At 48.8% G+C, this 15,612-nt stretch overlaps 1 protein-coding gene across 1 annotated transcript in view; it reads right to left on the bottom strand.

Annotated features, from left to right (window-relative positions):
• Nucleotides 1–4,233: 4,233 nt before the first annotated feature.
• PTP4A3 (protein tyrosine phosphatase 4A3) overlaps nt 4,234–15,612 on the bottom strand; it is a 43,647-nt gene continuing 32,268 nt past the window's right edge. Inside the window, exons 2-6 of the mRNA XM_052704291.1 lie at nt 13,931–14,671; nt 12,280–12,372; nt 8,942–9,072; nt 8,333–8,407; nt 4,234–7,946 (exon numbers count right to left, since the gene is read on the bottom strand). Of these exons, the coding sequence (XP_052560251.1) occupies nt 7,829–7,946; nt 8,333–8,407; nt 8,942–9,072; nt 12,280–12,372; nt 13,931–14,035 (522 nt within the window). The 5' untranslated portion in view covers nt 14,036–14,671 and the 3' untranslated portion in view covers nt 4,234–7,828. The remainder of the gene's footprint in view (nt 7,947–8,332; nt 8,408–8,941; nt 9,073–12,279; nt 12,373–13,930; nt 14,672–15,612) is intronic.

A 15,612-nucleotide genomic window follows, 5' to 3' on the forward strand; every position in this document is an offset into this window, starting at 1 on the left:
CTCTCGTGTGAAGAAATGTTGAGGGAGTTGGGCTTGTTCAATCTGGAGAAGGCTCTGTGAAGACTTTATTATGGCCTTTCAGTATTTTAAGGGATTTTGTAAACAGGAGGGAAATCAACTTTTTAGATGAGTAGTGATAGGACAAGGGGAAATGGTTTTAAACTAAAGATGTCAGCGGAAGTTTTAGACTGAGAGGGTAGAGAGAAACTGGCACAAGCTGCCCAAAGAGGCTGTGGATGCCCCATCCCTGGAGGTGTTCAAAGCCATTGTGCAGCCTGATCTGATGATTGGCAACTCTGCCTGTGGCAGGGGGATTGGCACTCGCTGATCTTTAAAGAAGCTTCCAACCCAGCCATTCTATGACTCTGTAACCCATGATCAACCAACTCAAATCCTTCCAGACATCCCTGATTTGTTGGGTTTCTCTTGTGCTCGTCTGCATGGAGTGGCGCCAGCCAAGCGCAGCGGAGAATGATGTCTGGCTTGTAAAAGGATGCACATTTTTCAGTGATGGAGGGAGAGGGGGAATGCTGGCTGGTAGAAGACAGCATGTACAGGCAGGGCTGTGGGTGGGTATTCTTCCAGCACACACACTTGTGTTCAGAAGTCCCCCTGGCCCCTCTGGTGGGGAGGCGAGGGAGCTATTAGGCTGATTGAAGGCCCAGTTCTCATTGCACAATCCTGAAGGCAGCAGCCCTTGTAGCTGCCTCGTTCAAAGCGGGTGGAGAGATAACAATCAGCTTCGCACAGCACTTGGGGAGCGCTGGGGCGAACCAAGGACATCTTCTGCTGTGCTGCCCCAGTGTGATCTGACCTCTGATTCTCCGTTATTGCAAGCTGGAATCTCACCAGAAAGTCTCCCTGAGTCTACAGCAGTGCAAGGTAAGCTTTCTCTACCCTCCCCTGCTTACCCCACCTGACCCTCTGCAGTTAATTACTCAGGAGCTCACACAATTGTCCTTAACCTTACTTACTGGTCTGTTCTTGTAAGCTTCTGCTTCTTGGTCTCCAAGAAGAGCGCAGCTTTCTTTCCTTGATCATGGGAGGCAGAGTGGGAAACCCCACTAGTTTCATGAGCAAAGCTTGGTTTCATGAACAAAGCTTAGTTTTGTTCCTCATGGGTCCCCGATTGCAATGAAGCATTGAGCAGATCTCACATGGGTGAGACATGTGTAATATTTTCCCTTTGTAGGGCATGCTGCTTAGGTTGTTCCTTTATCTGCTGTTGTCTTCAGCCTTGTAGGAATGTGATGGTGTTGGGAGCTTTTGGGATTATAATCAGTCATCAGATTCAGAGTCTTGGGGTAGAAAGATGGACAAATGGGCTCTGCATCATTAAGTTTAATGTTGAACCATCAGTGTAGCAGGGGAAGTGTAAGGAAAACTGATTACACTCTTAAGTAATCTCTTGGGAACTCTAAGAGTCCAGCGGAGGGCCACAAAGATGGTGAAGGGCCTGGAGCATCTCTCCTATGAAGAAAGGCTGAGTGAACTGGGTCTGTTCAGCCTTGAGAAAAGAAGACTGAGAGGGGACCTGATCCAGGTCTATAATATCAAAGGTGTGGGGGGCGGAATGGCGAGGCCAGACTCTTTTCAGTGGTGAGTGGAGACAGGACAAGGGGAAATGGCCGGAAACTGCAGCATAGGAAGTTCCGCACAAATATGCGCAAGAACTTCTTTACAGTGAGGTGACGGAGCACTGGAACAGGCTGCCCAGGGAGGTGGTGGAGTCTCCTTCTCTGGAGATGTTCAAGACCTGCCTGGATGCCGACCTGTGCGACCTGCTGTAGGGAACCTGCTTTGGCAGGGGGGTTGGACTCGATGATCTCTGGAGGTCCCTTCCAACCCCTACAATTCTGTGATTCTGTGTAATCCAAATACCTACCCTGCAGAAATCTTGTAGCATCTTCCCATGCACCAGTCTGTTGGCCTGTGCTCTCTGCCCTAACCCAGCATCTAGTCAGTTGAATATTTTCCCTTCAAAGACCTTTGCAGAACACAACATTTATTGAAAAGGGTCAAAACTATTCCCAGATGTGTTGGCTCTGATGAGCTGTGATGATTCCCCAAATCCCACCTATCAGGCAGCTCAGCTGATACATTACAGTGATTGGTTCTTCAGAGAATTCTGGCTATATGGGCCAATCCTGCAGAAAACATTATGAGTTCTGGCCATTTCAGCCTTACCCCTCTCCCACGCAAGGGAAGATATTTTCCCATAGAAAACACATTCCAGTTCCTGCAGAAAGGCTAGGGTATCCATCATGTCTCAGAGTGCCCTATATCTCGCCTGGCTCAGCTGTCTCAGCAGTTTACGTTTGTTATGTTGGTCCTAAGCTTGGAGAGGAGTTGGGCTGAACCACAGCTGACCCCAGAGCATTGATGTGGTTTGGGATAAAATTCACACTGCAGAGGTCATACTCCCATCCTGAACTTGGATGGGACAAAACAGTCCTGTTCTTGAAGTTCTCCAAAAGCTGGGAGACCACATCCTCCCTGCAGAAATCCACCTCTTGCCAACAGACAAGACTTCCTGTCCAAAAATCCAGCCTGTCTCCTTGCTGGTGTGCTGACCAGTCCACCCAGTAGGTACACCAGTCCACTTCGTAGGTAGACTGAGGTCAACTTGCTGCCCCAAGACCTCAGTTGCAATGGCTGCTCTCCACCCAGTAGCCTTAGCTGTCCTTCTATTCTATAATAGGAGAAACAGCAAGGGAGGGTAAAGCAACTCCAGCCACAGACCCCACCCAGGTTCCTAACCCAGGCATCCCAGGTGTATTCATACTGGTGGATAATAGTTATTTAGGAGCTGGTTCCTCCCACTGATGCTTCATGCCAGAGCTCAGAGAGGCCAGTCACACTTGATCCAGGTATTTCTGCTACAAGGGCTGCCCACTGCACAGATGAACTCAAGAGCAAGTAGGATTTTGATTTAGTAGCCATGGTCCTTTGGGGTCTCAGCCAGTGTGCTCAGCTCATCAGACTGACCAACAGCAGCCCACAGCCTTGTCATAAGGCCAACTCTTTCCACATGGGCTAGAGGCATCTCTGAACCTTACAACATATGTAGCAGAATCACCTGTCCAACTCCATCAGTCGAAATATGCTAGACACAGAATAAGGGTGTGCATGTGGGCTTTGATGACAGTGGATATCTAAAAGCTGTGACACACTTTAGCAACTGGAGGAGATGGGATAGCTGGACTCTCTGGTAAGGCTGCCACCTCCTAATTGTGCTGTGGTGGGACACTGAGATCACAACTTCTATGTGAGGCTTCCTGGCTTGGTTGTCAACACAGAAGAACTGCGTAACATCTTCCAAAGTGAGGCTTGATGATGGACCATGCAGTGACAGTGCTGGATGGGACAGAGATTAGTCCAGGGGACTGCAGTGTGCCCTCCCTGGGCACCTCTCCATTAACCCTTGCCTTTGCCTCCTCCCATTTTGCTGCCTTCCCCATTAGCAGCACTGCAGCACACAGGGATGTACAAAAGAGTGAACACTTTTTATTTCGCTGCTGCCGGAGTGAAACCACTGTAATTTCATAAAACTCAAAAAAAAAGGGGAAAAAAAAGAAAAAAAAAAAAGAAAAAAAAAAGAAAAAAAAAAGGGAAAAAAAAGTGATTACTAAAAGGCATACATTTTTTTTTCCTTTTTACATGAGACATAAGTAAACAGACAAGTTTCTTTTTAAAAAGGTTATAAAGTGTCAAGATCCTATACCTCATCTGCGTATTCAAAGTGATACTGTCTGATACAAAAAGCAACGGGCATAATAACTTAAGCAATGGCTCAGACCAAAAAAAAAAAAAAAAAAAAGTCATCTGGGCTTAATCTACATTCTGCTATGATTGCCCACAGAGTTAAAAAGGAAAATATGCAGCTCTTTGTTGCACAGAACGAAACAGCTGGGAAGTCGAGAGTTCATCTGGAGATCATCATCTGAAGAGAAGCTGAGCGTGGAGAAATGTCCCCCTCCCCACCAATGTCTGATACAGTCTGCGAAGGGGACTGCAGCCCCCCTATGACCCGCATTATGCAAAGAAATTGGCTGCGTTTCTCTCCCACCAGACAGCATCCCATCCAAACCCATCCACCAAACCCTGCCTACCCAGCCTGATGGAAGCAAATGAGATATAAGACCCTGCAAACTGCGTGGAAGTCACGAATCTCCCTGTGCACTTCCCCACTGGGACTAATAACAAAAAGAAACGAACTCAAGAAAAACAAAATAAATCCACTCATTCTATTGTAGACAATCACTATGCATCCTTGGAAAATCTGTTGCTCATAAACATCCTCATCTGAAGCTCTCAGCTCAAGCACCGCAGTGTCAGCCTTACTACAAGACCCATGACAGATATTTGCAAATGCAAAGTCTGCCACCAGACCTTTCTTAAATAAAGAATTTGCAATGGCTGTGGTATTCTCCTTTCAACCACTGCTTCCACCGTGCATTCCATCATCAGACTGGCAAACATGGAGAACGCAAGGGGCATGCAAAGCCAAAATGCAAAGAGAGGCACACCTGTAACACCACAAGAGGACACGATCACAAATTGCTGCTCAGATTTATCTCCCATGTGATGCTCAGCCATGACTTACTGATGGAATGATGGAAGTTTTCCATGGAGGAGGGGAAGGAGATGGATAGGGATAGGAGGGATGAAACCCAGTTTGTGCCTTTGCTTCTGCAGGTAAGGGTGGGATTAGGTGGTTTGTTCACAGCCAAAGTGATGGAGGTGTCCATTCTCTATGACTTCTGCAAGACCCAAGTCTCTATGACTGCTGAAGACAACTGGAGCCATGACAAAATTGGCAAATGTAGGTTTTTTTACATCTCTTTCAACATGTTGTGGCATCTGAGATGAAACAGGAATTAGAATAAAGAAGAGACTGCACAATCAGCCAAGCTACAAGCCTTTGGTCACTCAGGACTTGCTCAGGTGCTCTGTTTCTACTGAGCTCCAGACTTCCCTATTACCATCCCAAGATTTACATTTAGGAATTGGCTTGAGATTTCTAACCCAGTTGGGATACCCTCAATTTCCCCAACCTGTTGTATTTCAGTAACTGACCCATAGGCTTAAACGTTGAGGGACTGATACCCTGGAGAAAGGAGCCCAAGTCTCTGATAAAAAAATTCCAAATATTTGGCAGTCCAACACAAAGAAACCTCAAATTGAGTTAAAACCTTCTGTGCAAGGTTGGCAGCTCCTGAGCTGCTGAGGTGACCTGTCCAGAGCAGCAACTGGGAGGTGACAGAAAGTTCTATGATAGGAGGAAACATCCATCAGAGAAAAAAAAAAAAAAGAAAAAAAAAGAAGGAAAAGAAATAGGGCAATTGAAGCAGCATGGTTTCTTCTGCAGTGACTCACAAAACTGAAAGACACCAAGACACTGCTCCGCCAGCCAGAGGTGCTCAAGATTTGGCCACATGGATTTTTTCAGGTCAAGGACTGCTTTTACATGAGTTCTCTATTTTTAAGGTGGTTGGGTTGATGCTACATGAAGTGCACTGCAAAGCCCGTCCCAAAGTGATCCCCAAACAAGCTTAGACTTACAACATTTCTCCTCTGTTTGTCAGGGCAGAAATAGCCCTATGGTGGTTCCCATCACTTCATCCTAAACCCTCCATAGGTCTCTAAGAGGAATTGGGGCTGCCTCAGTCACAGTTCCAAGCCACTTCCTAAAACCTCTGGGGACAAAGCAGCAGCTACAGCACCTATTTTAGCAGCAGGACATGATGGGGCAGGAAGGGGAGGATGACCCACCCAGAGAGCTTGCTTTAATACAGGATCAGGCCTTTTAATCAGCCCATTTTATCACCCTTCCCAACAGAGCAGACCCTGCAGCCACCACTGCTTTCCCCATGAAACATGGGAATCAACAGCCTAAAATGGGGCACCAGAAACTCAAGGGATCTTGAGCAGCCCCACTATGTGGGGCTTGGTATAATAGGTCCACCTGGCTTGGTACCATAAATTTCCCCTGAGGTGGTCATCTCTAATATACAATGGGTCTAGCTCTTTCAAAGGGTTCCAAGCTCATCCTCAGTCTAACTTCCTCAACATTTACCCCAAGAAATGAGCCCTCCGAACTGTTTCTGGATAGTCAGAAGGCACACAAAGCTCTGGAGATACCCAACACAGGGCACTGAAGGCACCTCAAGTTGGGCGGCCCCAAACCACAGATGCTGGGTGACTAGCTCACCTTGCCCAAACATCTGTGACTCTGCAGCTGAGGGATATGTGACAGTGAGCCCAGAGGATATGAGTGACCCTGCACATAGCAGGGGGGTTGAAACTAGATGATCATTGTGGTGCTTTTCAACCCAGGCCATTCTATGATTCTATGATATATGGGACATTACTTGGGCCACATGAATGTCCTGGTGATAGTGCTGGGGATTAGACAGGAGGGCTGAAAGTCACCTCCTGGGCTCTACAGGGCAGCAATGGGAGAAATAAAGGCCAGAGGACGTGCAGAAGACAAACAGTTTTGTTTTTTTTTTCCTTTAATTAGCAAATTTCTTCTTACCCTCATCAAAAGAAAAAACACACCTGTGCCCCCTACGTGCCCACTGCTCCAAGCATTCAAAGGCAGAAAGTTGAGAGATGTTTGCTGTCCTGGCTCAGGGGCTGCTCTGTATCCACCCCATGGCACATACTGGTGAGGATCTGGGGTGCCAGGTGTCACGTACATTGCAGATGCCAACAGAAAGGGAGGAAAGGCAGGTGCAAAATTTGGTGATATGCTCTTGTCAGGAGCACCCAAAATCCTCTACAAAAGCTCCCAGCCCCATGGACAGCAAACAGTGGTGGAGGACGTGGACATGCCCCAAAATGCACTTTGTGTTCACTGGGCATCACAGTCAGAACTTGGATTTGTGCCGTGGCTTGGGGATGCAATGACAAAGATGCTGAGCATGAGCTCAGTCCCACTGCATCACTGCAAGCTCAGCAGAGGGGACACGGTGGGAAAGAAACCATCACTCCATGAATTGAGTTTGGAAGCCATAAATAAGAGCATCCAGCACTTGGTGGGACCCAGTGTTGACCCTGCACCCCTGAAAGCTGGGTACCTAAAGCCCTGCCATCATCCCCAAATTTTCTGATGCCTTTGCTGTATACCTGCAGGGCCTGGAGGGGCAGTGAGCCCTCTGCAAACCCCATGGGGGATGATGGAGAGGGGGCAGGAGAAAGGGGACAGCACTGGGGCTCAGCCGTTCCCATGACCACCATGCTATGAGCCCCTTTCCTCTCCCTGCCATCACCATCTTTCCTCCCCAAGTCACTGAGCCATCCTCACTTCCAAACCCACTGCTGCAGCCATTTTTTGGGGGGAAAGGGTGGGAAAGGTGGGTACCCCAGCTTTCCTGCTCTCTACCCCTCCATGGCTGGCACAGCTCTACTTGTATCACTCCCAAAAAAACAAGTGCCCCTGTGCGCACTCTCCTTGTGCTGGACTTGATCTCAGTGCAACAGGAAAGGAAGGGGAAGAGGAAGAAGAGAAGAAAGGCGACAAAAGAACCGGCACATGAACTCCTTGCCTGCTAATGTCAATAGTCAAAGGGCAGCACTGCCTTCCCTCTCTGGGGCTGCAGCTAGGCTGAGCATCCTTTCTTGGGGATTCAGCAAGGCAAGTGCGCTCCAGGTGCTGGGACACGCTGGCTGTGCTCCGTGTCCCCCCCCTCTCCAGCCCCCAGCAGTGGGGTCCACGAATGGGGCAGTGCGTGGGGGTGCACGGGGCTGGGAAGAGACAGGGGAGATGTGTGCGAGTGCCCGGGTGTCTGTGTGCACAAATTTTGGCAAGAGGTCATTGAGGTTACATGATGCAGCATTTGTTCTTGTGGTTATGAGGGTCCTTAAACCGGAGTCTCTGCTTTGGTCGGTATTTTTCCAAGTAGGTCAGCTGCTTGCTGTTGATGGCTCCTCTGCGCTTTCTGCAAGGAATGATAACAGAGGGGTTGGTGCAGTCAGCAACACAGCAGGAGAACACCAATCCAAACCTAGCCATTGTGGTGGAAAATCCCCCGCCTGCAGCAAATAACGGATTTTGGAGGCTGAAGCAGTGTGCATCCTCCAAGGACTGTGATGGGCATTGAGCCTTTTACAGCTCTGATTCTCAGGGTTGCTTCCTCCCCACCTTACAGTGTCTTTCCCTGGACATCTTCAGGAGCTGCTGTGATAGGGCTTTGGGCAACCTGCTCTGGGTGTCCCTGCTTGAACAGCGGCTGGACCAGATGGAACCAGAGGTCCCTTCCAACCCCAACCAAACCACTCTGTGATTCTGCCCCTGTGCTGAAACGCTGCTTGCCAGGGCACTTACTGTCGGATGAACTGGATGGCATCTTCATACTTCATCCCACTCTCAATCAAAGCCAGGGCAACGAGGACGGGAGCGCTGAAAGGCAACAACAGCAATATTCAACTCCAAACTATGCCTCCAATTTGGGCACTCACATTCCATCTCAGGTTGGGGACCACAGGGCGGTTGGGCAGACACCAGCACTAGGATTTAATTTTGTTATTTCTTGAGATTAGGCTGTGAGTGTGCCCCAAAGAGTGGCTGATCCCACAGGTAAAACCTACAGGACAGGGCTGGTAGCTGAGCTTTAATGAACAGAAGGATTTTGGAGGCAAATTGTACAAGCAGATACAAATACCCATGCAAAACACAGCCCTCACGTGCTGCAAGGCTAAGCAGCAGCTCCTGATTTCAGTGAGAGGACTGCAATAAGATTACAGAAGTAAATGCACTGCTAGGCACTGAGCATTGCTGGTATACCCCCTGGTACCCAGAATTTAGCAAGTATGTGCTCAGAGAGCAGTACATCAATGCCTATTCCCACTAACACCCTCACTACTGCAAAACCCTGTTAAAAGGGGGAGGGGAAACAAGTGGCTGTTTCCCACTTTGTGCCAGACTGCGACTCACCGCCCCAAGCCAGCCACACAGTGCACGGCCACGCAGCAGCCGGGGTCTTCGCAGAACTTTGTCTTCAGTAAGTTGAGCCAATCTTCCACTATCTTGCTGGGAGGAGGTGCTCCATCATCAAACGGCCAATCCTGCAGGGATGGGAGAGGGATGAGAAGAGAGAGAAACACTCAGCAGATCCCATGCTGAAAACTATAAAGGACAGCTTTTATCCTGAGGTGATGGCTTTTGGTGGGTGCTTATTCTTGGAACTGAGCTCAAAGTGCAGCAAGGTGAGAACAAATCCTTTGGCTCAGGGTTTGGGTTGGGTGATGCCAAGTCCATGATCCTCCTGATCCCTAGAAAGAGGCTCATCTTTTGTAAGTACCTCCATGACCTCCAACATGGTCCTGTGCCCACGTCCTCTTGCCTTTAGAGGCCGTTGTCTACCTCCTCCAGACTCATCTGGAATTTCATTCCAACACACTCAGGTTTGGCAGTGGCCGTTTGGCTGTGCTGAATTTTGGGTAGCCACAAGCCCTATCCTTCCTCTCATCAGCTCCCATCTAAATCCAGTGCCAGGAGCACAAAGCCACTTTGCTGGGGAGAAAAGCATTTCCCTCCTCCTCCGCAGTATTTTGGGGGAGGGACAGTCCCTCCCCTCCCTATGGGCACCACCAGACAGCTGACATTGCACATTTCTCCCAGTATAGGGATTTCTTTTCCAAAATGGGGGATTTGGCAGGAGGAATGTGGCATGTGTGACAACAATGAGCAGGAGAGCATAGCTGGGATGAGATGCAGTGAAATCTGACAGGTGAGAAGCACAGGGCCAGAATCTTTGCGGCTACAGGGTGAGTCACTGAGCTGCTGTGTTTGAGTCCCTGGTGTAAGATGGCAAAAAAGCACTAAGCTTCACTTCACTTTGGGATTTGAACCAGAGATGCAATGTCCATCAGGCTTTGAGAGGAAATGAACACGTTGGGCTTCAAGGCATTCTAATGCTTGAGCCAAGGAGGATGTCCAGGACAGGACCAGTTTGAACCTATTCCTCAAATAAGGTCAGGATACCTAGTCAATATGTGATGGAATGACAGTTGGGTAGGTTTATCTTAGTGGCCTTTTCCAATCTTAATGATTCTATATATATGGATATATTTAGTATATAAATGGATATATTTAGTATATAATGTAGAGATGTCTCTGTATATCTGCACATATCTATCCACAGAAAAATACGATATAGATCTCTATCTGCTGAAAATATACAGAGATATTCACATGCTATAGGTTATCATAGATCTAAGATGTAGGCATCTTTCTATATAGGATATATCTTATAAAGACAGGTAACTATATCCCACACATTGGATGTATAGGTAGGACACAGTTTCTGTGTAGATTGAATTCTGCCTTTTACCCTATTTCTGTCTGGAATCCTCCAGGCTGAGTTTCTGTATCTAAGATACGTATCATAGAATCATAGAATTGTTAAGACTGGAAAGGACCACTAATGTCCTCTAGTTCAACCATCAATCCATCATCATCATGCCCACTAAACCATGCCCCTCAGTGCCACATCTACCCTTTTCTGAAAACCTCTTGGGATGGTAGCTCCACCACCTGCCTATTCAAATGCCTCACTACTCTTTCTGAGAATTTTTTCCTAATATCCAACCTGATCTTGCTCTCTATAAGATATGTCTTTCATCTAGGACTTGTCTATACTAATGGTTAGACTAGATGATCTTAGAAGTTCTTTCCAACTTGAATGATTCTATGATATCTATGATATTCATTACATCCAGGATACATCTCATACAAAGAGAACTCTCAACCATCCCACACCAGGCAGCTCCCCATGTGCTCTCAGCACTGCCAGACTTCCCAGACTCCTCCTTAGAAACTCCCTGTTCCAGCAGTGGAAAGGCTGGAGCCCACCAGAAGCATGCCTGCCCCATACAAGGACTTTTCCAAAAGCTCGCTGCCTTTATCCAATTACTCACTGTCTGCCCCGCGGGGCTCTCAGCTCACCTAGCACCAGTTGTGCCAATTCCCCAGCATGGCAATCACACCTGACATCATCTCCAATTATTTATCACCTGAGATAAAGACCAAGCTGTGCCAGCTCAGCATCCTCGCTTTTTTTTTTTCTTCTCCTCACTGCTCTCTCCCTTTGATTCCCCAGTAAAAGAGCAAAAAAAAAGCCACTCTGCTTTTTTAATACCCCTTAGATAAGATAAAGCTGAAGGTAACGGGAACGATGGATATCTTCCATGTGGGATCAAGGGCTCTCATTCCCTGGGTGCTTCCAAGCCCCAGCGCAGAGCAGCACAGGCAGCTGCGGGCTCAGCTGCATGAGTCACAGTTTCGAGTGCGTGGGCAATGCTTTCTTTTTTTAAAGCACCAGCCCAATTTCAGCCTGACGCCGGGAAGCAGGGAGTTTGCCTGCCTCTGCCTGAGGCCAAAGCTGGCTTTCAAACCCTGCCTTCAAGCTCCCGGGCAAGCATGAGCGATGCTGAACAAGGGATGCTAAGCGGACCCTAGGGATGGTGTTTGCTGCTCAGTTTTGCCCCAGCTTTGGGAAGCATGTGCTGCATGCTGGTTTAAAGCAAGCTGAATTTCTCCTTCTATTTGTAGCTTCTTCCCTCTGTCGACCAAGGAAAGCCTGTGTTATTTCGTTTATTTTGGAAAGAATTCCCCACTTGTTAAAACACTCCCTTTGCTGGCTGCGTGGGAAGGTTTGCTGCAGGAATCCTATTTGAGCAACAGTAGCTAAGTGGGAAGCTCTGGCTGCACGGCAGGGAGCCTGCAGCTCAGACAACACAAAAATCTTCCAAAGGCTTCTGCAGTGCCGTGGAAAGACCGCAACTGCCCCAAACCCACATACATCTCCTCCATCATCTCCTATCTGTCCTGGACAGAGACCAGCCACTTCCAGCTTTCCCAGCAGGAGCCTCGTTATCTTTAAGTCCCTCTGATTGAATCACGTGGGTGCCTGGACATGAAGCAGAGATGCTGCTCACACCACGACAAGAATTTGCTGACTGAGCAGCCTTATGTCTCACAAGGGATTGGGTAGCAGAGAGGTGTCAGGACCTTGGTGCCATCCCCAGTTTTTCCTCTCTGTGCCCTAACACCCATTTGAGCCAAATTGTCCACAGAACATCCATTTTGGGATGTGCAAAAAAGCTGAGTGCTCACCTGGAGCAATACATGTCTGCATAAAACATCATATCCCAGTGCTGCCCTCCAAGAATGTGGGGACCCCAGGCTTGTCTGTGTCCCATCATGGAGCAGCATTTCTTTTTGCATCCATGGGATGGGTAGGAGGCATGGATGGGGTGCCCTCCACTTACCATGACGGTGATGCCATCCTTCTCTAGAGGGGTCTTGTCATAGGTCACTTCACACACTCGCACAACTGTGGTGGCACCATACTTCTTCAGATCCTGGAGAGGGAAGGAGAGGTTTTATGATGAGCAGATATGGGAAAATCCCGCTGGGTTGTACCTTGGTTATCCTCAAAATGGCCCAGCCCTATGTTGACAGGTTGCTTGTGGAGGTGGGCCTTCCCTGGAGGTGTCAAAGAAAAGGAGAGATATGGCACGGAGGGATATGGTTTAGTGGGGCATGGTGGTAATGAGTTGATGGTTGGACTAGATGATCTTAGTGGTCTTTTCCAACCTTAATGATTCTATGATCACATGGACCATACACTCCCAAAAACTGCATCATGCCCAAACCTGGATGCCCAAGCAAAAATCCCCCATAGTCGGTATGGGCTAGGAAGGAAAAATTTCAACTAATTCCCAATGAAATATTAAATCCTAGAGCACCAAACCTCCACATAGGCATGAGCTTTTTTCATCCAGAGCATCATTTCATTTTAAAGCCTTGGAGGTATTCAAAAGCACATCATATTCCCCAGACAAGCAACTAAAGCTTAGAACCATAGAATATCCTGAGTTTGAAGGGACCCATAAAGATTACTGAGCCCATCTCCAGGCTGAAAAAAACCAGCGCCCAGGTGCCCAGTGCCAAGAGCAAAACCAACAGCATGGGGCATGATGCTGAGCTGCAATGGATGTCCCAGAGAAAAATCCCCAAAAAGGAGACAATTCCTCCAAAGCAACAGATTCTCTAAAGGAGAAATTATTGGGTGTACAGTGAGGATTCAACTCCCCTGCAGAAGTGCATGGAGATGAGTGAGTGCTTGGCGCATTCCCCATGAATTCATTGAGCATTTGCTTGAGGCTTTTCTTTGACTGATGAAGGTGTTTTGCTGCTGTACCCCATGAGTTAATTACTTGAACGTGCTGCAGGCACGCCGGGACTTGGGCTTTTTCCAGCTGGGCTTATCACCCGAGGCATGGATTGCCCCTGGATTACGTGCCGGTGTATCAGCCCCGGCCGGGCGCCGAATGAGATCATCCCTGTGCCTGCTTGTGGCAGGCTGGGGGCTTGGATGATCCTGCTGATCCCCTCCCTGCACGAGGCTTCCAAATCACTAAAAATCCCTGTATGCTCAGCCAAAAAAACCTGCAGATCTGGAGGGAAGGTGAATTTTGCCACCAGTGTGGTGTACAGGAACACGGGGTGGTTTTGCCCACCGTCTCTCTGCTGCAACACCATGGTGATTGTGCTTTTTTCTTTATGTCTATAAAGTTTCTTTGCACTCAGAGGTAGCTCTGGGACTATTTGGGGTGAGAAGTCCTTTACTGACATACTGGAAAATGCAGAGGAGGTTGCATTTGTGCAGCGTTTCTAGGGAGCTGGTAGGGGATGCAATGGCGTTGACAAGCCCTATACTCAGAGTCCTCCAAATGTCCTGCCCCAAGAAGCATATACGGAGATATGGACCATGGATGGGATGCCAGCAGGGCTGGGTACCAACAGGATGCTCCATTGCACTGTCCAATGGAACAGGGTCTTCCCATTCCATTCCAATGAACCATTTGCAGCTTAGCTTTTAGCCCCCAAATGTAATCCACGATCCCTGCTTCTTACCTCCAAGAAGGTGCTCAGAGTGGCATTTGTGGGATTGTGGGTGATGAGGAACCTCATGTTTTTGTAGCAGACCTCCACTGGTGCAGGGCGATTCATCCGGGCCATGGTGGGACAAGAGAAGGATGATGCAGAGGTGATGCTGATGATGGAAAAATCCAAGAAAAGAGTGGTGCGGAGGGGAAAAGAAAAACCAACACCCCTCTCTGCACTTAAAAAAAACCGAACAAACAGAAGAGAATGGAGAACTCAATGTACAACTGTTGTGCAAATAACCCCAGCTGCTGGGAGCGCGCTGGCTTCCTCGACACACCGCAAGCCCCCGGGGTGAAAGCCAAACAGTAATAATAATATTAATGATAATAATAATAATAATAATTACGAAAAAAAAAAAAAATCCCTTTGTTGTAGTGTCGGTGTCCTTGGTGTGTGCAATGGCGAGCGGCTGTCGCCTCCGGTGCTGCGCTCTAGAAAGGCCTCTGCATATGGGGATGATGGTGGCACAGTGGTGGCCCCGTCACGTTACCCCATCGGGGTATGTGGAGTACTTGGGGGTGGCAAGGGGGACCGGGAGCCTACGGGGCGGCGGCGGCCGGCAGCGGTGCCTGGCTCGGGCAATCCATGCACGGGAGCCTTGAATGGTTAAATCCAAAGGTCGGGATGCCGGGAGAGGCGAGGCGTCCGGGGACTGCAGAGCTCAAAGCTGCTTCTCAGCACCTCCATAAATCCCGGTGGAGAGCGAGGCTGTAAAGGAAGGAAAAGCAAAACATAGTGGTCAGGGCAGTTCTGATGAGAATACCTCCGAAGAAAGCCCTGGGATGGTGCCTTGGAACTGCCTTGCACATCCCAGTTGATGGGATGCTGAGATGGGGGCTCCTCCTGAAATAAGAACAGGGGTAGAGAGACAAAACTCCACTTCCATCCAAGGGATGACCTACAGCCCTTCACCGCATCCCCATTGAGCATCCCAAGCCTCAGCACTGACATTTGGATGACACACAGGGTGCAAGGAGGAGAATGGGGGGGCTGAGATGGTGAAGCACTGGTGGTCCTGATGTTCCTCTGCCTGGCTGGCACGTGTTCACCCTAATCCTTCTGCATCCATCTGCATTTTTCTAATGCAATTCAGCCCAGCATTTTCGTAATCACCCAGCAGCACCCAAGAGAAGCTCGCAGACACCCCATGGGGATGACTTGTTGGGGCAGCAACCCAATTCTCACCCATCCTGTCTCTCCAGACCTTACCGGAGCGTTCCAGCAATATTTCCACCGTGCGCAACGAGCTGAGCCTGCCCCTAATCAGCCACATGCTCCCGGAGTTACTCGAGCAGCTAATGTCAACCAAATGCATCTCTAATGCTCTTAGGCCACCTAAGCCGCCTGCAAATGAGCTTTTTTCAGGGGAACTGGTGGAGGAGGGGGGTGGCATGCATGTGGTTTTGTAGCTCTTGGGAGTGGATGCTCCCTTGCTCACTCTGACTGCTCATCTGCATCCCCACTGTTGCCAGCATACTGCTCCCCATAAAGTACCCCACAGCAGGGACACATCTTTGCGTTCATCATCATACAATGGCTTAGGTTGGAAAGGATCTGAAAGATCATCTAGTTCCAAACTCCTGACACAGGCACGGCTGCCAACCACCAAATCAGACTGCCCAGGGCCTCATCCAAGCTGGCCCTGAACG

Source organism: Tympanuchus pallidicinctus, unplaced genomic scaffold, assembly GCF_026119805.1.
Source record: "Tympanuchus pallidicinctus isolate F22 unplaced genomic scaffold, pur_lepc_1.0 scaffold5, whole genome shotgun sequence".
Classification (NCBI taxonomy): domain Eukaryota; kingdom Metazoa; phylum Chordata; class Aves; order Galliformes; family Phasianidae; genus Tympanuchus; species Tympanuchus pallidicinctus.